Source organism: Letharia columbiana, assembly GCF_014066305.1.
Source record: "Letharia columbiana isolate WasteWater2 chromosome Unknown Sc0000021_s0, whole genome shotgun sequence".
Classification (NCBI taxonomy): Eukaryota; Fungi; Ascomycota; class Lecanoromycetes; order Lecanorales; family Parmeliaceae; genus Letharia; species Letharia columbiana.
The window spans coordinates 159,849-182,078 of NW_023501062.1; the positions used below are offsets into that span (position 1 = coordinate 159,849).

Below are 22,230 nucleotides of genomic sequence, written 5' to 3' on the forward strand. Positions count from 1 at the left end.
AAGCTTTTTATTTTAATCTTCTATTTTATAATATAATAATTAAAAATAGTAATAGCGAGATTTTTATAAGGATTATAATTATTATATAATAAGTATAATTTATAATTTAAAGATTTATAAAGCTTAGAGAGTATTATTAAATTATCTTAAAGTAAATTAATTAGATATTTAATATTATAATAATATTATTAAGCGATATAATATTATAATAGAGTTTCTCTTATTTTTTTAAATACTTAATTAATAAGTTAGCTAGCTTATAAGTAATATATTAAATAAATATCTTATAATCTAAATATATAATCTATTAAAAGTAGTAAATAGAATATTTAATTAATTAGATCTAATTATAAAGAGTATTATAAATATATATATTATTAAGTCTTAATAAATCTTTCTCGTCTTAATAAATCTTCTAATTTAGTTAGATAATATATTTCGATAATTTATAATTTCAACTATAATAATTATTCTCTATTTAATACTTTTTAATTAATTTAAATAAAGATTTATATAAAGATATTAAAGTAGCTAAAAATCTTAAAAGCTTTTTATATTTATTATTTAAGAAATTGCTAAAGAGATATTAGTCTATAAAATAAAGATAAAAACTTTTTATTTCTAAATTATAATAATTATCTAAAGATTCGCTATAAGATATTATTAATTATAATTTTAAAAATAAATTAAGATCTAAATTATTTTAGAAAAATAATTAATATTATTTTAGAAATCGCTTTTAGCTATATCGATCTTTAGAATTTTTAATAAATTATTTCTAAAAATACGAATAAAGTACTTTAATACGTTTAATACGATTTAAAAAAATTATTAAATATTAATTAAAGTTAAAAGTAAAATAACTTTAAATTATATTTTTTATTATTATTTAATTTAATAATACTAGCGTTATAAGTATTATATTATTTATTAAATCTTAATTCGCTAATATTAATATTAAGTCTCTTATATTTATTAATATTAATATCGAGTTACTTACTTTCTCTTAATTCGCTAATATTAATATTAAGTTATTTATTAATTCTTAATTCGCTAGTATTAACGTTATAAGTCTTAAATTAATTATTAATATAATCTTTATTATTTTAAGAGAATTTAAGATTCTAGTAGCTAATATAAAGAATAAGAATATCTTTATTATTTATTAAAATCTCGATAGATTAATAAATCGCTAAATTTTTAATAGCTAATTCTAATTTTAAATTAACTACGTTAAAAAGCTAAAGTAGCTTATTATTAATAAATTGCTTAATAATATTATTATTAATACTACTAATAATATTATTAAGAAGAAATTTCTTCTCTATTATAAAATCTTTATAATCTTACTTAATTTTTAAAAAATTAGTATATATAAAAGAATAAGGTAGGGCTAAACTAGAAAACCTTGAATTTATATATATAGTTAATTATTAATTCGAGTTCTATACGCTTTTTAGTTAGACCGACTAAGTTAACTTAATAATCCTCTTATATCTCTCTTATTAAAAATTTATATATAAAAGTTTTATACTTTAAAGTACTTAGCTTACGATATATATAGTTACTTTATAATTTCTTAAATTATAAAGCTCGCTTTACGCTTTTTAACGCTATAAAAATTATAAAGTTTAATCTACTATTAATAAATTAAATAAATATTTAAATATAATAGTTATAATAGTTATATTAGACGCGTTTAAGAATTAAATAATAATTCTTTCATTCTATTTATATAATTATTATTCTTCTATTATTCTATTAATTCTATTAATTCTATTAATATAAATATAATCGTCTTCGATACCCCTTATTTAAAGGTTACTTAACGTCTAAGATATATATATCTCTTTTATCCGCCTCTTAGAGCCCCTACTAACGCCCTTAGACTACCCCTCGATAAATCCGCTACTACTAGTAATCGCTATCTACTACTACTTATAAACGCGTTAAAAAGCCCTTAAAAAGAGTCTAAACGAATACGTTCTTCTTTATATACTTCTCTTAAGTTAGCGATAGATAGATTAAACTAATATTTAAATATTATAGTTATATTAAACGCGTTCGATTTAGATATATATACTTCTTTTATCTACCTCTTAAAGCCTCTACTATTACTCTTAGATTATCTCTCGATAAATTTATTACTATTAATAATCGAGGCCGTAAGCGAGCTTAATAGCTATCTACTACTACTTATAAACGCGTTAAAAGACTCTTAAAAAGAGCTTAAACGAATACGTTCTCCTCTATATACTTCTTCTAAGCTAGCGATAAATAGAATAAATTAATATTTAAATATTATAATTATATTAAACGCGTTCGAGATTAAATAATAATCCTTTTATCTATTTATATAACTATTCTTCTTTTATTATTCTATTAATTCTATTAATTCTATTAATTCTATTAATTCTATTAATTCTATTAATTCTATTAATTCTATTAATTCTATTAATTCTATTAATTCTATTAATTCTATTAATTCTATTAATATAAATATATTTACTCTCGATACCCTCATACTTAATTAAATAAGAGAAGAATCTATAATAGACGAATATAAAGAATATTATAAAGAATATTATAAAGATAATTATTAGCAGTAGTAATATAATAGATCTACTCTTTACGATCTCATACTAATTTACTTAGCTAGTATAAGAGAAGTTAATATAGTAGACGAATATAAAGAATATTACGAAGAAATTAAGCGGTAATAAGATCTTTAGCATTAAGAATACGGCTTAGCTCTTTAAGATTCTACGTTATATACTCTCTATAATTTCATATTAAATTATTACTTAGTAAGCGAAGAATACTACTATAACTTAATCTATTATCTCTATTATATTAATATAATATATTACTATAATAACGTTATAAGAGAAGAATCTACTACGACGATTATAGTTAATTAAGTCTCTATAGAAGAAATATCGAACGATATATATTTAAACGAATTAAAATTATTCGATATCTTACTCTAATAGCTATTTTATTATTCGAAAGATTTTACTACGATAAGAGATAATACGAGATTTATATTACTAATTAGCATATTATCTTTATTTCTTTCTAATATTTTAATACTTCTTATTATAAGAATATAGCCTTTCTCTATTTTTTATAGATAATTATTACGAATTAATTTTTTACACTTAATATACCTTCCTAATTAGACCTTAGCGCGCCTCTCTTTATATATATATATTTATATATAGATTAAAAACGTATAGTAAGCGATTAGAGTTCGATTTAACTTAGAACTAGGGCTAAAATTCGATTTAACTTAGAAAAATCTAACTTTATAAATTTAATTCATAGGCCTTTACTTATTTTATATAATAAAATTATATATTAAAGATAGATTTAAATTTTAGAAGCTTAACTTTAATGCGAGAAAGTAATTAGTTTAAAACTTTATATTTTATAAAGTATTAATTATATACAAAAATAAGAATAATATTAAACGCTTTATTATATAAAATATATATTAATTATATAAAAATCTCGAAGAATATATAGAGCTTATATATAAAATCTTTATTATTATTTAGAAGAGTATAAGAGATAAAATATACTTTAATAAGCTAATAAAAGATATTAAAGAAAAAATGGTATAATATTATTATTTATAAGATATTTATTTAAATAATTATAGAATTTTAGAAGATTAATATATTCTAAAAAATCTTTTATTAAATAAATAATAAAGACTTAAGAAGTTGTAATCTCTCTCGATATAATTTAGATTAACTCTATATTTTAATTAAATATTAACTATAATCTTAATACTAAGTTCTTTTAAATAGACTTTATTAAAAACTTTATTAACTAATATCTTATTTTTAGCTATATAGCTAATCTTATCGATATTATTAATAATAAACTTTTTAAATATTAGATATTTTAAAATTAAGATATTAATAAAGTTAAGAAGTATAGAGATTAAATTATTTAAATAAATCGCTAAGCTATTTATTACTATCGCTTTTATTAATTATAAAATTTTAATTTTAATAATCTTCGATTTATATTAAAATAATACGATAGTAATTTTAATAAATAAATTCTCGATATTAAAGATAGCGATAACTATAATAGATAGAGAATAAATTAAATAAAATATTAATATTATCTTAAAAAAAGTAATAATACTATTAAGACTTTCGCGGTAAAATTCTTTAATCTAAAATTACTAGTTATTTAATATAAAAGTTAAAATTTTAAAATTAACTTAACGCTTAATAAATAGATAAATCTAAAAAATTATATTTAAGTCGATAAAATTTCTAGTATTATAATTACTCGCTAATATCTATCTTAAACTTATTAATATTTTTTATAGATTTTTCTTTAGTATTTAAGATAAGCTTTTTCTCGAGAGAGAAAGATATTATAGTCTATTTAAAATAATAGCTATATCTATAATTAAAGATATTAAAACTTAATATAGCTTAATATAACTTAACACTCGATACCTTAGCTATAACTTTTCTTAGAAGAATTATTATACTTATACTACTAAAATATTATATCTATACTTATAATATAATAATAATAATAACTTAATAAAACTTAAAACTATTTTATTCTATTCTTAATTTCGATTATTAATCTCTCTTACTTAAAATCGTAAAGAATTATAAAAATAATATATAAAATCTATAATAATAGATAGATATTAAACTTAACTTCTTATTAATTAAATAATATAAAAATAATTTCTTTAATTCGATTTATTTTAATTTAAAATCTACTTTTAATATAACTTCTTTCTCTTCTATTAAAACTTTATAATTATTTTTCTAAATTATAGAGCTTAATTTACGCTTCTTAATAACGTAGAAGATATAAACTTCGATTTTATAATTTTAGATAAATCTTAAATTAAATTATCTTTACTCTTCTAGAGTCGAATTAAACTTCGAAGTTATCTTTTATAAATTTAATTTATAAATATTTAAGCTTATATATTATAACGAGTAAAGGCTTATAAATTAAATTTATAATTTTTTTTTTAAATTAGAACTGTCGAGTAAATTTAATAAGCGGTCTTTAATAAGCGATCTTTAATAAGCGATATTTGAATTCCTTATCTTTAAAGAACTATAAGATTAAGTTTTAAGATTCTTTCGTATTTAAAAAGTGTAAATTAAGCTCTATAATTTAGAAAAATAATTATTAAATTTTAATAGAATATAGTAAAGTTATTAAAAGATTAAAAATAGAAAGAAAGATTTTAATAGTTATAAACGCTAATTTACTTATTTATAATATCTAATTAAAAAGCGTAGCGAACTCGAATTTATAATTAATTATATATATAAATTTAAGATTTTTTAACTTAGCTCTATCTTATTCTATTATATATATATTAATAAGATATCTATATATAATATCTATATATAGAAATTATTTTAAATAACGATTTTTCGAATTTATATAATATAGAATATTAAGTTTTATAGAGATATATTTTTAGAAAATATAATTAAAAGTTTATATATTAAAAGAATCTTTCTTTTTAATTTAATATAATATTTAAAATTATAAAATTACTCTAAGAGTTATAAAGTTAATTTAAAAATTCTTAAATTAATTTAAATCGAATTAAAGAGTCTCGAGTATAGTTTAAAATTCGAATCTAGCGAGATAATCTTACGAATTATCGTTAATTAAACTTTAAAAAGATTTTATATATAGAAGTTATATTAATATATCGAAAAGAGATACGTATATTCGATAAACGCCGAGAGGTAATAAATTATTTTCTTCGTACTATTATTTCGATTACTATTCTATTATATTAATATAATTTAATAAATATAATCTAGATCTATTATATAGAGTTTAATATATTATTTCTTTTATAAAATCGTTTTACGTAATTTCCTTTATAATATAAAAAGATCTAATATACTTTATAGAGGTCTATATCGAAAGTTCTATATCCGCTAAGACTCTTATACTTAGACTTCGAATAACGTCTTATCTAAAGGATTATCTAAATAATACGTCTAAAGTTCTTCGAAATCGTATCTAGCCCTAGTTAGATTTCGAGGTTTACTATCTCTATTAAGACTAAAAGAAGTATCTTAAGTCTTATTATATACTATAAGAAGATATTTTTAAACCTCTCTTCTATAGAGTCGCTTTTCGAAAGTAGGGTTAGGGCTATACTAGTACGGGTATAGAACTTTCGATATAGATCTCTATAGATCCCCTATATATCTTAAAAGTATTATCTCTATTTTCATTAATCTCTCGTCTAAAACCTCGATTTTAAATATTCTTAAGATATATAAAGTACGCTCGAATAGTCTTTTAGTCTTATTAATTATAATTATCTCGTAATATCTTTAATAGTATAGAGATAGAGAAAGAATTTATTAAAGTTATAGATATAATTCTATTAGTTCTCTAGTAATTATAAATAGTAGAAAAGTAAAAGATTCTTATATAGATTAAAGATTTTAAGCTCTAATATACTTATAGAGTATTAATAAAAATCGCGAAAATTTTAAATAGAGATATATAAATTAATATTATCTCGAAGTATTTTCTAAATAGTAATAGTTTATATAAGATTAAATATAATATATAAAGTAAGAAATAAATTACTTAAAAGATAATTAATAGCTATTTAATACTTAATTATTATTAATTAATACTCTAAAAATAATAGAATACGCTAGAGAAGATTATTACGTTTTTTAAGAAATATCTATCTCTTATTAATTTTTATAGCTTTTTTTACTACTTTAAGATTTAATTTAATTTATTCTTATTAGAAGTAGATAGAGTAGTAATTTAAGATATATTAAACTATTAATAGTAGAGTTATTTAATAATTAAAATAAGTAAGCTATTAAATATAGAAGAAGAATCTCGATTAAATTTATTATCTCGACGTCGGCGTTTATCGGATAGTACGAGTTTAAAACTATATAATAGTATAATAAAAGTCTATTCGAATTCTTTAAGTCTTCGCCGTGTAGCGAGGTGAGGAACTCGTCAGGGTTTCGGGTTTGGGTGGGCTCGAGGTGAGCTTTTGGGGGGGGATCCCCCAAAACTCACGCCTGAATTCATCGGATTTAAGACCGTGCATTACCGGGTAGATACGAGTACCCCTCCTCACTAGATATCCGGGTGCTGTATCCGGGCTGGTCGGGTTGGGCGCAGTCTCGGAGCGCTTAAAAGCCCGCGTATCTTGCTATCTACAGAGTGCATCACTCGTGACCAAGATCCTTGGGGACCGTCCTATACACACTCGCTTCCGTTGTCCGTGATAACCCGGAAGATGCCCCTAGAATAAGGTAGAGTGCATCGGGTCGGACACCCATCGTACCTGAAAGTTGTACCCTAGTCGTGGCCGGATGTGACGGGGCAAAAGTAGGTGTATAGGTATCACAGCTCTTTGTAGTCAGACAAACTACAAGTGTTATGAATGTTTAACGGGCAAGCAGTCAAATGAATCATAAGCATTGGATTAGATGCGTTCGATGCGTATCTGGCTTGTAAACCAACTAAACCTTTTTACTCCGACTGTTTTTGAGTCTTCGATGTAAGATGCAACCTAATTCGGAGACAAACCTGCCTGGCCGAGCTTCTAAGATGATGTGATGATGTGTTGGAAACTCGAGTGCCTACGGAGCCTGTCCGTGGCTGGTAAAGCAGCGTCTCCAACAAATAGAGCATGGCGAAAGGCGACGTGAGGTTCGGAGTGTTCCCACTGGTGCCACCCAAGTTACAAGCTTCCGGTATCAGTCATCGGCGCTTAGACACTTGCACGTGAATTGGACATACCAGTTTGATAGGTACAGTTGAAGCACAGGAACCTGGATGGGCGGGGCTTTGGAGGATAATTAGAGGCGAGGTTGCCGGGTTTGGCCGGTTTCGAGGCCGGAGACTCGGGCACATGTGCTCGAAAATACTTTTGAAGTGCCTAATGTGTTAGGGTCAAAGGCGGCATCTTGGGCTGCTAAGGGCGTCTTGGCCCCTTCGTACTTCCACATTGCAAGGCCTACCAGCGCTGCTGTTTCGCTTAAAGGTAGTTGGGAGTGAGTAGCCAGGACGCCCTGCGATAGGGTAGATAAGGCGTTGCTAGGGCTCGGTCTTGGGCTCCCGGCTAATAACGAGGTCCCTCTTAAGGGCACTTGCCCCCCAAAGTTTCCTTCAAAAACATCATCTCCGCCGAAACCCTCCACCCACACCTACGTTTGTTTACCCTATATCACTTATCCAAAACACTCATCATGGCGCGTCCCAAAAAGGCGGAAGAGAAACCAAAGGACTCTGGAAGTCTGCAGATCAGTGTCGAGGATTTTGTCCGCACCAGGAACTCGGTAAGCTTCACTCGTTTCCTTCACATCTGTGGGTTTGTCGCGACTCGCTTTTCCACTTCACAACCTCACCGCGTCTGACCACAACCACCGAGCCACCACCCACACCCACCACATCATAATGTCTACAATTCTTCCACATCAGCTCTATATGACCCACGATCAACGCGACGATGCACTACAAGCCGTTCATCTCCTTACCCTGCCTTGCCAAAATGTTTGCGACATAGCATACATGCTTGTTCACAACATCATGTGCGGCGCGATGAACCCGGAGCAAGGTCAGCTGACAATCGCGCCTAAGGTGGTCACTGGTTTAGCCACGCTCCAGTCGGCTGTCTCGGATCTCTCACGCGCGTACATCGCGCACACGGACACAGTCATTGGCAGAGGCAATGCTTCATCTCTTGAGCAGCTGAACATATCCAATCCTCTGAGTGGAGAGAACGGCCTCTTCGGTGGCCGTGGCCCTACGCCTGCCCCAACAACCGAAGCACCCCCAGAGGGCAAGAAGAGGAAGAGAGCTCCACATGACAAGAATGCGCCCAAGCGTGCTCTTACTCCGTTCTTCTTGTACTTGCAGACTGCCCGCCCAGCCCTTGCGACCGAGATGGGGTCAGGCCACACAGCTAAAGAGGTTCAAGACGAGGGAGGACGGAGATGGCGAGAGATGACCGACAAGGACAAAAGTGTAAGCTGGGCCGTCTCTGATTAATGTCGAGGCAATGATTAGGCTGACTTTTGTTCAAAGGAATGGCAATATAGATATGCGGTCAATTTTGCGCGTTATCGGGCGCAAACCGATGCGTACAAAGCAGGCAAACCAATCCCAGAGATTAGTGACGCCGAAGCAAAAAAGCTTTACGAAACCACGAAGAAGGATGGCAAGATACTTGCGCCGGCCGATCTCGACCCTGGCCACATCGACGAGGAAGATGAAAGTGACTCATCTACTACATCTGACGAAGACTCTCCAGAGCCAGTCAAAGCTCCCTCTCCCAAGCGGAAGAAGACTGCTAAGAATTCGGTCGAAAAGAAGCCACCATCGGCGAAACAGACCCCGGCAAAGGCACCTGAGCCAGCAGTCGCAGAGCCGACCTCACAATCTCCCGAGAAGACGTCGCTGGAGAAGAAGAAGAAAGCTTCGAAGAAGAAGGAGACGAAAGGTACCGGAGATATGACGGATTCGAAGAAGGAGGTTGTTGCCGAGCCAGCGAGCTCACCGTCCAAGCTGACAGGCCAAGATAGCCAGCAGAAGCAACAGAAGAAGAAGGGGAGGAAGCGCAAGAGCGAACCAGCCGAGACATGAGCGCCATTGTCGGTCAATGTCAACACATGCCTTAGGATTGAGGAATCTTCCAGGATTCTTGAGTATCTTGTGGGCTGAAGATGTAATTAATGTGCTGAGAGCCAAAAGTATCCTGTCGAATAGGGGTATAGCGAAGCGAGGCATGTTCATGCGGTGAGGAAAGGGTGTTTACTGGTCTCTTGTTCTCAATGGCTTGCTGGCGATCGTGCTTCTAAATCAAAGAATTGAATCGCACATGGAAGCAGGACGTTGCATGTCGAGCGATACGATCGATCAAAATCTACCACCATCGTTAATGATTTTGACAGGCACAACAGAGAGGCCGCAACCACTTCTAGATGGTGTCGGTTTCCACTACCCCGCGGCTCTCCCTGCAGTCAACCCCACCTCCCCACCTTTCCTAACATTCACGTCGAGTACTACTGAAGTACAAGTACTTTTTGCAAATTGCTTGAAAGCGCAAATTTTGTCGCGATCGTCAAAGCATGACAGTGAAGGGTGCCCAGATCCGACCTTTCCAATTACCGCACTAATATAATCATGCATCTCGTACCAAAGGAGGTAGTTCCTCCTCCCACTGTGCATATCCTACCTTAGCGTGACGCTGATACCCTCTCTCCACAGCTCGATAAGCTCGTCACCTCTCAATTGGGCTTGCTGGCTCAGCGTAGACTTGCTCGCGGAGTCCAACTGAACCATGCAGAGGCTACCGTATGCTTAGCCAGGCAACCCATCATCTTCTTTCTATATCTAACCGTCTAAGTACTAGGCTTTGATTGCTAGTAATCTGCAAGAGGTACCTCCTTTTCACATGTACTTACAGACACTGCTAATAAGTTGAGCACGCAGCTCATCCGTGATGGCAACCACTCTGTGGCAGATCTCATGTCAATCGGCAAAACAATGCTTGGGAGGCGTCATGTCCTCCCATCTGTTATTTCCTCTCTTGCCGAGCTCATGGTCGAGGGCACATTCCACAGTGGCACATATCTCGTGACCGTTCATCATCCCATAAGTTCTGATGATGGCGATTTGGAAAAGGCCTTATACGGCAGTTTTCTCCCCATCCCACCAACGCACCTCTTCCCAGTACCAGATCCTCAGGAATATGATACTGAGAGAACGCCTGGGATTGTTGTACCAGTCAAGGAGGGCAGAATTACACTGAAAGGGGGCAGGAAAAGGATGACACTGAAGGTGGTCAGCAAGGGAGACCGCCCGATACAAGTACGTATACTGTTGCTCGCGGTAGACCTCTTCACTTGCTGAACGTGGACCTAGGTCGGTTCTCACTATCATTTGATTGAAGCAAATCCCCAACTAGAATTTGACCGCCTCAAGGCCTATGGCTACTTCCTCGATATTGCTGCGGGAACGTCCGTTCGGTTTGAGCCGGGAGACACAAAGACAGTCACTTGCGTTGAGATCGGAGGCAAGAAGATCATTAGGGGCGGCAATGGAATAGCTTCTGGCCCTGTCGACCTTTCTCGCGCAGATGAGATTTTGAAAAGGCTACAGGAGGGAGAATTTGCACATACACCACAACCCGCAGGGGATAGCGCTCACATCGAACCTTCCACAATGAGCCGCGAGGGATACAACGGAATGTTTGGGCCAACCGTTGGCGATACTGTGCGACTCGGTTTGACAAGCTTGTGGATTAAGGTCGAGAAAGACTATACTGTGTACGGCGACGAATGCAGTTTTGGTGGAGGAAAGACATTGCGAGAGGGTATGGGTCAGGCTAGTGGCCGTTCAGACGTTGAGTCGTTGGATACTGTCATCTCGAATGCTCTCATCGTGGACTGGAGTGGAATTGTCAAGGCCGACATTGGCATCAAGAACGGGGTCATCGTTGGCATCGGCAAAGCAGGCAATCCGGACGTCATGGATGGTGTTGACCCGGCCATGATAGTAGGTTCCTGCACGGATGTCATCGCAGGTGAGGGCAAGATAATTACAGCTGGTGGTATGGACTCCCATATCCACTTCATATGCCCTCAACAGGCACACGAGGCTGTGGCTTCGGGCATCACAACCATGCTTGGAGGAGGCACGGGCCCAAGTACAGGTACCAATGCAACAACCTGTACACCCGGGAAAACTCATTTGCGCCAGATGCTTCAAGCCTGTGATGAGCTTCCCATCAATTTTGGGATTACAGGCAAAGGCAACGATAGCAGTCCTCGAGCCTTGCAGGAGCAGTGCATTGCAGGAGCCGCAGGTCTGAAGCTGCATGAAGACTGGGGTACGACTCCAGCCGCAATTGACACATGTCTCAGTGTTTGTGATGAGCATGACGTGCAATGCCTGATCCATACGGACACGCTTAATGAGTCAGGGTTTGTCGAGCAAACGATCAAAGCTTTCAAAAATCGAACAATTCACACCTACCACACTGAAGGCGCAGGAGGAGGGCATGCACCTGACATCATCTCCGTTGTAGAACATGGCAATGTTCTTCCTAGCAGCACTAATCCTACCCGGCCTTATACTCGCAACACTCTGGATGAGCATCTGGATATGCTAATGGTGTGTCACCATCTATCTAAGAACATCCCTGAAGATGTCGCTTTCGCGGAATCACGTATCCGTGCAGAGACAATTGCTGCCGAAGACGTTTTGCACGACCTCGGCGCTATCAGTATGATGTCCTCCGACTCGCAAGCAATGGGTCGTTGTGGGGAAGTCATACTACGGACCTGGAACACTGCACACAAGAACAAATTACAGAGAGGCACCCTGAAAGAAGACGAGGGTACAGGAGCAGATAATTTCAGAGTCAAGAGGTATATTAGCAAATATACGATCAATCCCGCAATCACCCAAGGTATGGGCCACATGATTGGAAGTGTCGAAATCGGCAAGTTAGCAGATCTTGTTCTCTGGAATCCGGCCAACTTTGGGACGAAGCCCACAATGGTCATCAAAAGTGGCATGATATCCCACATGCAAATGGTGGGTTCCTTTCGTTCGTTGGGCGTGTATGCACTCACCGTACTGATGCAGATGCACCTTTAGGGAGATCCCAACGCATCCATCCCCACCGTTGAACCTATTGTAATGCGTCCAATGTTTGCCGTAAGTCGCCACGTATGGCATTCTTTCCGCCCTAGTACTTATGTTCTCCATGGCAGACCTTCGTTCCCCAAACATCGATAACTTTTGTATCCAAAGCCTCTGTCGATACTGGGACCGTTCAGACTTACAAATTGCGCAAACGGATTGAGATTGTAAAGAATTGCAGGAACATTGGCAAGAAGGATATGAAGTTCAACGATTATATGCCAAAGATGAAGGTGGACCCTGAAACATACGTGAGCAATCTCGTTACCTTGGATGACGCACGCGCTGATGCGAAGGGTTGTAAATCTAGGTCGTCGAAGCAGATGGAGTGGCATGTAAAGCGGACCCTGCCACAGAATTGCCGTTGGCGCAGACGTACTATGTCTATTGAGAGCATCAAGTATGCAGGTATAAGGGGGATCCACAGAGCGTTGAGATTTGCACGCTTGCAAGACGAGGGCAGCATGCTTCGCTTGCTGGGGTATAACTGAAATATGTATAGGAAGCGTTGACCAGTATAATAAAATATGAGTTTATCCTTGCTCAACGCTAATGAAGCCATATCTGGTATTGCCAGCTTTCGTCGTTGAGGTTGCAACATCTACCTACATAAGCCAGTAAAAAGTGCCCGCCTTCAGAGATTTGTCTCAAACATGGAACAACTGCCTCTATTTGATACCCCTCTTGTAACGTCAAGTGATGAATGCGGACAATGCTCCGCGAACTGTGCTTCTGAATCACCCACTTCCGTCAACAAAGTACCTCGGAGAACATCAGCGTCTCGGACCGAAAGGGTTCTGCTTAAACTTCTCGGTTCATCGATTGCCATGCCTACAGTCAACAATCCTCCGTCAGAGCTCAACCTCTTCTTCCCCGTGATGAGCGTTTGAGGAGATAAGCCCTTGATCAATTCCCCAGATACCTCTGGGCTCTTTCGCTGCTTTGTACGCTTCCTTCCTCTGTTGCAACTTCATTGCTTTGATGTCTGGGTTCGAGTCATGCGATGACTGAGATTCAAAAGCGGCATCCGACAGCGTGACCTGCGTTTCGGGATCTAGTTGGCTTTCATTGAGGGCGTTTGGCATATCGTCTGGCTCAGGCATCTTCTCTAGCAGAAAGTCGCCCGCTTCGTTGCCCTGGCTGGAAGGATCACCGTCGGATAGCTCGATCGGCTCAGCTTGTGTCCCATGACGCACATCTACTGGACGATTGGCCAAACGCCTGTTTCGAAGGGTGTCTGCGTTCGGATCAATTTTCAAGTGGGATGCTGCAGAAGACTCTTGGTGGCCATATATAGCGGTCCGTGACGAGCTCGTATAATCGCCAGCATGACTGGACGGTGGATCAGTGGACTTAGGAGTCAGTAAAATCTTCTCTCTCTTGCTTTGTCTGAGATATCCTCTGAAAGATTGCCCGAACTCGGGTAGCTTTCGTTTCGGAGACAACACTTCGATCGGTAGACTCCTCGTGTCAAGCTCGCCTGGGTGGTTTCCTGGGAACGCTGGGCTAGTACACGGGCGCTTTGGCACGCGCTCCAGATCGTCAAGGGTGTGAGATTCGGGATCTGATGCGGATCTGAGCAGGCTCACTGGACTTGTATTTCGATGATCGACGCTTCCCTCTCTAGAAGATGTCATAGTCTGCGAGTCACGATCGTTCCTACGTTTTTCGAGAGTTTCCCGCTGGCTGGCAAGCATTTTCATCTCTTCGTCATGAGCGAACGTAGAACCGAAGCATAGGTGGCCAAAAAGATCCTTCACACTTACGTCCAAGTCCATATAATCTTCGTTAATGGTGCATGGATAGACATCAGCGGGCTCAAATGCCTTTACAAGATCGCAGAGCTCTTCATACGAAGAGTGCCTTGAGTATGGGAATTCCTACGTAAGTAAGTTATCGTATGTACTTGTCCAAAGTCTTGACAACACTGACAATACTTCTTGGAAGTTCTTGCCTCACAGAGGATGTTTGCAGCGTCTTTGCTCTACCCCTACCCACGCCCCTGCTTGGAGTTTCAACTCTTTCGTCAATCAGGCTGGTTGCGCCGTCTTCAACAGCAACAAGCTTAGCGAGAAGCTTTGAAAGCTCTGCTAGTGGCATCGTCTCAAGGTTGCCGTTGAAATCAAGAGTATCCAATGAGACGACCATCTTCTGAGTATTCTTCGCCTTGATTATGAGATCGATGGTATTTGATCGGGTTTTCTGGTCTAGAATTTCTTTTGTGCACAACTCGATCAAGGCTCCTACAGCAGTGGCATCGTTGAGCTCAAGCTCGTGCACTTGATTGAGGTCCCCACCGCCTCCTCCAGCGTCGATCTCACTTCAAGATTTCAGAGTCAGCATTTCTTCTTCGAGACGAGATCGAGGAATCAACTATCGGTGGAGTTACAGACCCTCGAGTCTTTTCTTGTGACTCAAACGCTTGGACGAACTGGGAACGAAACACTACAAAAAGCGAACTTACGGTAGGACAAGCCCTTCAACAGAGCGCGAAATAATCGGTCGAATGAAGACAATGTTGGACGCCTCCAATTTGCTGCAGCCCATGTCGTGCTGGCAACTGTGCAAGCGAACATTACTTTTGTGCGTCAAGCACCCGTCTTGGAATTTGTTACCACACTCAAAGCCATATAGTGCAGAGCCTTCGTGGCAAAGGTTCTTGTTTTTGGCAGTAGTACCTAGAGACTCGTACAAAGAATACTTGTATTCATCTACGTGAATCTAGCGTTGTGTAAGCTCTCATCCTTGTCAAACCATCAAGAAAGAGCCAAACCCGAGATCGCAAGGCACTTGATAGAGCAATCCAAACGTCCTCGTAGCCGAAGGTCCAGGCATGGAAGTGAAAGACAGTGTCGATTGGGTACTTGGAGACCTTCTCGAGCAGCTCTTTTAGTCCATCTGCTTTCGATGGGAACCTTCGGCAGTGGTGTTTCTTGGAAGCGAAAGTCGTGTCCAGGTAGATCTTGTCTAAACGCTTAAGGCCATGGGTGTATGGAAGGATGACAGGGTTTCGGACCAAAGAATTAACCCACCAAGGCTCGGCTAGACTAAATGTGTCAAGGCGTACTATACCATCACGACGTGGAGCTTACATCGAATGTCACCGGTGTAAAGAATTGCCTTGGTGTCGTTTTCGATAAGGAACATGACGGCGCCGGCACAGTGGTTTGCCTACATCTTATCAGCACAATTCTTCTACAGGCACGAGAAATTTACATCTAGCAATGTGACTCTCAGAGACTTCCCCGGCTTTAGCTCAACCTCTGTTGGAGTGTTCAAGGCTATTGTCTTCTGAACACACATGTAAGCTTCTTGCGTTGATTGACAGCGAGGAAAACTTACAAGTAATTTACTAAGATGCTTGTATTGCTGTTTCCTTAACTCCAAAATACCGAGGTGAAAATTCATGCGATGCGGGTACTTTTCAAGACGGAGCAGGAGCTGCGCATTTGTCAGGGCTTAATTGATGGAACTCCAAGACGCAATACATACCTCTCGAGTGGTTGGGGAACAGTAGATGAACGGAGAGCCTGCGCAGATTTCGGAGTAAGTGTTGCTGCTACAGGGCCAGATACTGAATCGAAAAGGACCTTGAAGGGACCTTCTTCTCCCCAAACGGATGTTGAGACTCAGAGCTTGGTAACAAGTAGAAAGGCATCAATACAAAATGCACGTACGGAGAGACTCCAGACCTTGGAGATGGTCGCTGTGTACATGACTGAGAAAGCATGCGAGCGGATTGTCCCTCCCATGAACTTTTCGAAAGTAGTCAACTTGTACCAGGTCAGTGACGCAGGTGTGATAGCCTTTAAGGAGACGAACTTCGAATTCCAGGAAACTCTGGAGGTCTGTGAGCCCGTGTGCATAAGACATGATGGGATGCATACCCTCTACGACTCCCTTGAATGTAGACATCCTGACACTCTTGCGGCCGGTGCCCTCCTTAAGTCTTTGGCCACTTGCCAGCATGCAAAGCTTCCAAGCAATAGTTTTGCCTCGCTCATGACCTGATTAGGTTATTTCAGGACGCGAGCAGGTGTGCGGCGCAGATCTAACATGGTTGAATTGATGAGGGAAAGGAAATTCGGAACCCAGAACAAGGGACGTGTTAGACAGTAGTGAATGTCTGTATCAAGCATGGGTGTATTTGCCAGGCGGTCTTTGAAGTCTACGACACACTTTAGAGCTATTTGAAGTAGAGTGTTTGGATGACTGGGAGCCATGTATTGCGGTAAGGAAAGGAACAAATAGTGTCCTTGCGAATGGTACCTTACGTAGTAGTAGAACCTTTGACTCGGTAAAGTACTTACCACTTACTACCGATTTAAGGACTTATGGTCTCGTGGCAGGACTGACATGCACATTTTCCTCGAGTACTCGTAGTCTCTAAGTAGCACTACTGTCCTCTATGGGTGCAAGTGGGTTCGGGGGGATTGTTGCATTAGTGGGCTCGGATAGTGAGAGAAATCAAGCCAAAGAGAAGTTCAGAGGCGCCCTGATCTGCAAGCGAGACAATTTTGGCTTTTGACTGAGGGGACCCAGTGATAATATTAGGAAGGCGCCAGAGGGCCGCAAAACTACACACTTCGGATACATCTAGGTACAATCTTACATATAGAGGCACCTGGAACCACACCTTTTCGAATTACATGCGGTGAGACTGTATAGCCAGTCGTATGGTCCGTACACACCCCGATATAACGTTAGCATCATGCATTCGCCTTAGTTCACCGCATAATCTGACGTCTAATCATCACTCATTCGTCCTCATTCCTTGCACATATTTCCGGGCCTCCCTCTAAAGTCGCCGCAGGACACCACAAGTACATGACTCTAATTCGAATGCTGCTGCCCAGTGGATCCCATCCGGTGCACATGTGATATACTTGTCACATCCCCCCCCCAGATCCTGCTAGCATCCACCTCAAAACCAGAAATCCCGACTTCGCTTGGACATCTTTACAAGTCCTCACTCTTGGACCCTGGCAAGCGTTGCGACTCCTCCCTCCTCCATTATCCAACGGTCTCTTTGCCCATCTGACCACTATTGGTCGGGTACCTAGACCTTACCGTAGACTAACATAGAAAGACGTGGAGGTATTATTGCCATCATCCAAGTCGAAGGTTTTCCATCCTCACGCCCTAGCCCATCATGAAGAAACCAAGGACTGAAGAGCTCGTCATGTCACGACTGTTCCCGCAGAGGAAGGACATCGATTCCAGTGATTGGCAGACCCACATCAGACGCAGTCTCATTCAAGAAGTCCGTGCGGAAACCGTCTGTTTCTACGGGCCTTTCGATTGCCTCGAAGCCCAATATCCCGGTCTAGACTATGCTAAACCCGCTCATCGTCTGCGTCTCAACCGATTTCCGTCCCACCGAAAACTTTTCAGAGTCTTTGATGAGTTGAGGCTGACCCATTACGAAATACATAGACTGTGTAACTGGGAGGGTACACGGTGGGCTAGGGAGACATATGAGGCCAACAATAGGGTCAAAATAAAGGACACTACCTGGAACGGTGTTCATGATCTCAGGCACAAGAGGACCACTGTCACAGTGGCCCCAATCTGGACTGGGGAAAGACTAGAGACAGAGCCCGGAGAAATTTCGGACAACGACGTAGAATCTGAGGGTGAAGATGAGGAGATGAGAGACTCAGATGAAGGCGACGAGCTTTCTGATGAAGAGAGTGGGGAAGAGAGCGAGGACGAGCTGCAGCGAAGCGTTGGTGTGGATCTCAACCAGAGGCTCCTTGTTGCTACCGAGGCACGAGCAAGGGGTGAAGAGGCAATCATTGACGCGGACTGGGAGCAATGGCTTAAGGAAGCAGCGGAGAGGGGCGACCTTCCTGAATTTTCCCATATGCTCAACCCAACGTTGACGCCGGCAGCTCCGTCCCAGACTTCGGTATACTGGGGGCGAGAGATCCCAGAATACCTCAGTGAAGATTCTACAACCTTGCAAGCCCGCCTGCCGCCACCACCGCAGTACTTTCCCCAGGTCGAAGCAAATTCCGCTATAGCTACAGCCGTGGCAATCCCGCCGGCTGTACGCCCCACGGGTGCCGCATTGTAAGGGAGGGAGCACAGAACACCTGAATTTCTAATAGTACATATAGTCTACTCGGTTTGGATTCTGCATCTCTACGGTTTCACGAATGGATCATGAGCGGATGGCGTTTTGGCTTCACTCGTGGTCATGGACGGGCAAGAGGCATGCCGGGCGTTCTCTACATCTGCACAAGTGCGGCTTTTTCATTCTCTTAGCTACCTGGCATGCATGACACGCGCTGCATAGGGTCCTGTTGAAGCATATATGGGCCCCAATTATCAGTTTAGAAGGGTAAAAAAATACTGTAATTTTGATAGAGGCGAAGCGATTTCACATTGAGCAAAACCTTTTCTCGAAGTGAAATGCCGAACAGGAGACACGTAACGCAAAAATGCCTACAAGAAACATTGTAAGACTTCAAATCAATATCCTTGTTCTAGTTATGGGCTACAAGTGAGTGGTGAGAGGGTCGATCACTTAGGCTTAACATCTGTCTGTCTAACCGAATCGTCTCGTCACTTCCCTGGAAAACTCCCCGAAAGTGGTCCCTTTGGCTCTGTCCACCACTTCATCTAACCCGGGTTGCGTGAATCTTCACCATTTCGTTGTCAGTATTACCAGTTCAACACAAGTTTGGAGTTACAGGACATGTTGGAGGGGCTTTAGAACGCAACAGTCGACTTTTCGCTCCCGCAATATGTATTTAGACTCAAAAGAAGATATAAAAAGTGAGCACATCACTCTGAACGGGTGCTTACACGGCTAAGGTGTTCCTTGCCACTCTAGTTCCATCCTTCACGGCTCCTCCAGCACGCACAAAATGAGGTACGGCCCTGAATTTGCCCCCTGTGATAATCTGTAATGCTTCGCCTGTCTGGAAGGCTAAGCAGTCCGGAGGGATGGAGATTTTGGTGACAGTGGAATCGCGTGCGTGTATGTAAAGGCCCGCGTCTGGGTCTGGAGCCGACGGAAGAAAAGGTAAAGCCGGTACCGTAGACGAAGGCTTGGTTCGATCAGACATGGAAATCTGAGGAGGATGTGCTGCCTCGTCGACATAAATGGCAGACGTTAAGCCGGTCAGGCAGCCGTCTTGATAGCATCAGCTTCAGGGCGTCTTTCCTGGGACTAGACTTGGGTTGAAAGCCATGTTCCGGTGTGGTTTACTCCCGAAACAAGTGTTGCAGCCCAAATACAGTGCCAATCAGGAGAAAATACATCAGAGAAGATAACTTACGATCGATGTGAGTTGCGCACCAGGAATCATGGTCTCGTGCTGTAGAGGCCGGGGGACACGGGCTGATGTTTGTAGCCTGAAGGGATTGGGAAGAGGCTGCTGGGGGGAAATAGTGCAACAAGCGGGCCTTCGTTATCATGGAGCTTTTCACAACCTGTTCTAGATATCCAGGCTCATAATCTTCGATGTGGGCTACAGCATACTGGTCACATGTCCGGGCGACTAACACGGCAGTGTCGATTATCAAGGTGCAGAGCTCCTCAAAGGCGACTTGGAAGCCTGGCAGGGAAGTCTCAGCTGGCCAGACATTGGGTGCTGTGAACTCTGGGAAGTCGACCGAGGAGGGTACCGTGACGCCCTCTCCTTGAAAGAAAGCGCAGTTGACATAGTATGACCCTTTCAGTGTATCGTACGAACCGCTTTTGAGGGCCTCTTTGCCATGACTCCATCCGCTAAGATACTTTGCTGAAGGGCGGGAAAGAGCATCTGACGAGAATGAGCAGAAGTACATTGCTTTCGAATTTCAGGAAGTTGAATGAAACAGGTGACTGGTCTCTACAGCATAGAGAATATATACCTAGCTCTCCCGTGGGTAGATTAGCGAGATACGACGCGTACGAGAGGACCTTATGACGAAGGCGGGAAAACCGTTGAGGCAGGTCCTTAACAATTAAGATACCTAGAGAAGAGGGGCCAAACGCTTCTTCCAAGATGTGGAACGGCACAGAAGCTGGGAGATGAATCAGATGTTTGCTTAAGTTGGAGATTCGATCAACTGACAGTGCTTGAGATCTTCTAAGCTCACTATGACCGCGTTTCGAGGTTCATACATGCCTCCAAACTTTGTCATCTACTTATCAACATTCCATATTCGGTAGCATCAAAATTCCTAAACGGGTACCACGGGCTTCACTCACGGTAAGACTACCTCAAAGTCAAGGCCTGAACTTCTGAAGGTCAAGCTAGCTTGGAGATAGGCCCGGGACGAGGACGGGCCGTATGGGTATGGGCGGCTGTGTGCGCCTAATTACGGCGGACGAGGGCTGACACTACGACAAAACCAAAACCAATTTTTTTTCTTTAATTTTTTTTTTCTTCCCGCGACTTTGAAAAAATATTTAAAGAGATTTCTTTAAGTTAGAGGATTCTTTATGGGGTATGTAAGGGGATTAAAGAGATTATTCGAGGGTATACTTTCGAAGATACTCGAGAAGAGTATTTTAGAGAGCACTTAGAGGGTTACTCGAGGGGTTTCTTACTTTAAAATCGATAGAGGAGTTTTACTAATCCTCTTCGAAGAGTCTTAGTATTATTATGGGCGGAGAATATTTCGACTCATATTAATAAGGTATAGGGTATAAGTAGCTATAGTATAAAATAAAATCTTATTTTATAGAGATCTAGAAGTATTTTTAAATCTTAGAAGATTTTTCGCTTAGAAGATCTCTAAATTAGAAGTATTAGAATCGATATAGATATAATATTAATATAGATATATTAAATAAGATAACTAAGATATCGAATTATATAGATGAAAAGAAGATATAATATAATAGAGAATATCTTCGTTAAGGCTCGCTAGTTATAAGATTAAGAGATATATTAAGAATACGCTTATAATACTATTCTCTCTCTTCGTTAAATTATATCTCATAATTAATAAGTAAAAAGATAGAAAAATAAGTATATATATACGCTTAACGTCTGAAAAAATAATAAAAGTAGTAAAGAAATAATCGTATTCGAAAACTCTAGTATTATATCTTTCTTCGTAAGAGATATTAAGAATAATAATAGCTTTTTATATTTATATTATAGCGACGTCGCTAGTCGAGATATAGATATATATAAAGAGTCTAGCTAAAAGAAAATTAATATAATATAGCGAAAATTATATCTATAAGCGTAGGTGTAAATAATAATAATTTTCGAATTTATATTTAAGCGAATAAGATATCGATAAAATAATACGACGTAATTAATTAAGAACTCTTAAATTAAATTAAGTTATAGACGCTAAAACTCTAATCTAATATTAAGTAACTTTAATATAATCTTCTCTATAATATATTACTTAACTAATATCGATTATATTTTATAATAGCGATAACGTAGTCTATATATATACTAATATAGCTTTAAAAAATTTTTTAAATTTTTTTTATAAAAAGGGGTTACAAAAAAAAAAAAAAAAAAAAAAAATTTTTTTAAAAAAAAA

General features: G+C 38.6%; 5 protein-coding genes across 5 annotated transcripts; 3 read left to right on the plus strand and 2 right to left on the minus strand.

Annotated features, from left to right (window-relative positions):
• Positions 1 to 8,261: 8,261 nt before the first annotated feature.
• On the plus strand, positions 8,262 to 9,657 carry HO173_006815 (uncharacterized protein; the record flags this gene model as incomplete). The annotated part of the gene is made up of 3 exons (XM_037308721.1): positions 8,262 to 8,351; positions 8,653 to 9,039; positions 9,100 to 9,657. The coding sequence occupies 3 exons, from the start codon at positions 8,262 to 8,264 to the stop codon at positions 9,655 to 9,657; spliced, it is 1,035 nt and encodes a 344-aa protein (XP_037164266.1).
• A 540-nt stretch (positions 9,658 to 10,197) lies between these two features.
• HO173_006816 (uncharacterized protein) lies at positions 10,198 to 13,114 on the plus strand (the record flags this gene model as incomplete). Its single annotated transcript, XM_037308722.1, has 8 exons — positions 10,198 to 10,218; positions 10,282 to 10,368; positions 10,427 to 10,453; positions 10,507 to 10,884; positions 10,939 to 12,615; positions 12,679 to 12,738; positions 12,795 to 12,974; positions 13,034 to 13,114. The coding sequence occupies 8 exons, from the start codon at positions 10,198 to 10,200 to the stop codon at positions 13,112 to 13,114; spliced, it is 2,511 nt and encodes an 836-aa protein (XP_037164267.1).
• A 460-nt stretch (positions 13,115 to 13,574) lies between these two features.
• On the minus strand, positions 13,575 to 16,692 carry HO173_006817 (uncharacterized protein; the record flags this gene model as incomplete). The annotated part of the gene is made up of 11 exons (XM_037308723.1): positions 13,575 to 14,603; positions 14,656 to 15,043; positions 15,188 to 15,444; positions 15,497 to 15,765; positions 15,816 to 15,894; positions 15,940 to 16,014; positions 16,066 to 16,164; positions 16,216 to 16,253; positions 16,401 to 16,496; positions 16,546 to 16,563; positions 16,611 to 16,692. The coding sequence occupies 11 exons, from the start codon at positions 16,690 to 16,692 to the stop codon at positions 13,575 to 13,577; spliced, it is 2,430 nt and encodes an 809-aa protein (XP_037164268.1).
• A 1,183-nt stretch (positions 16,693 to 17,875) lies between these two features.
• Positions 17,876 to 18,802, plus strand: HO173_006818 (uncharacterized protein; the record flags this gene model as incomplete). Its single annotated transcript, XM_037308724.1, has 1 exon — positions 17,876 to 18,802. The coding sequence occupies one exon, from the start codon at positions 17,876 to 17,878 to the stop codon at positions 18,800 to 18,802; it is 927 nt and encodes a 308-aa protein (XP_037164269.1).
• A 474-nt stretch (positions 18,803 to 19,276) lies between these two features.
• Positions 19,277 to 20,862, minus strand: HO173_006819 (uncharacterized protein; the record flags this gene model as incomplete). Its single annotated transcript, XM_037308725.1, has 5 exons — positions 19,277 to 19,370; positions 19,537 to 19,867; positions 20,013 to 20,498; positions 20,590 to 20,742; positions 20,793 to 20,862. The coding sequence occupies 5 exons, from the start codon at positions 20,860 to 20,862 to the stop codon at positions 19,277 to 19,279; spliced, it is 1,134 nt and encodes a 377-aa protein (XP_037164270.1).
• Between the last annotated feature and the right edge of the window lie 1,368 nt (positions 20,863 to 22,230).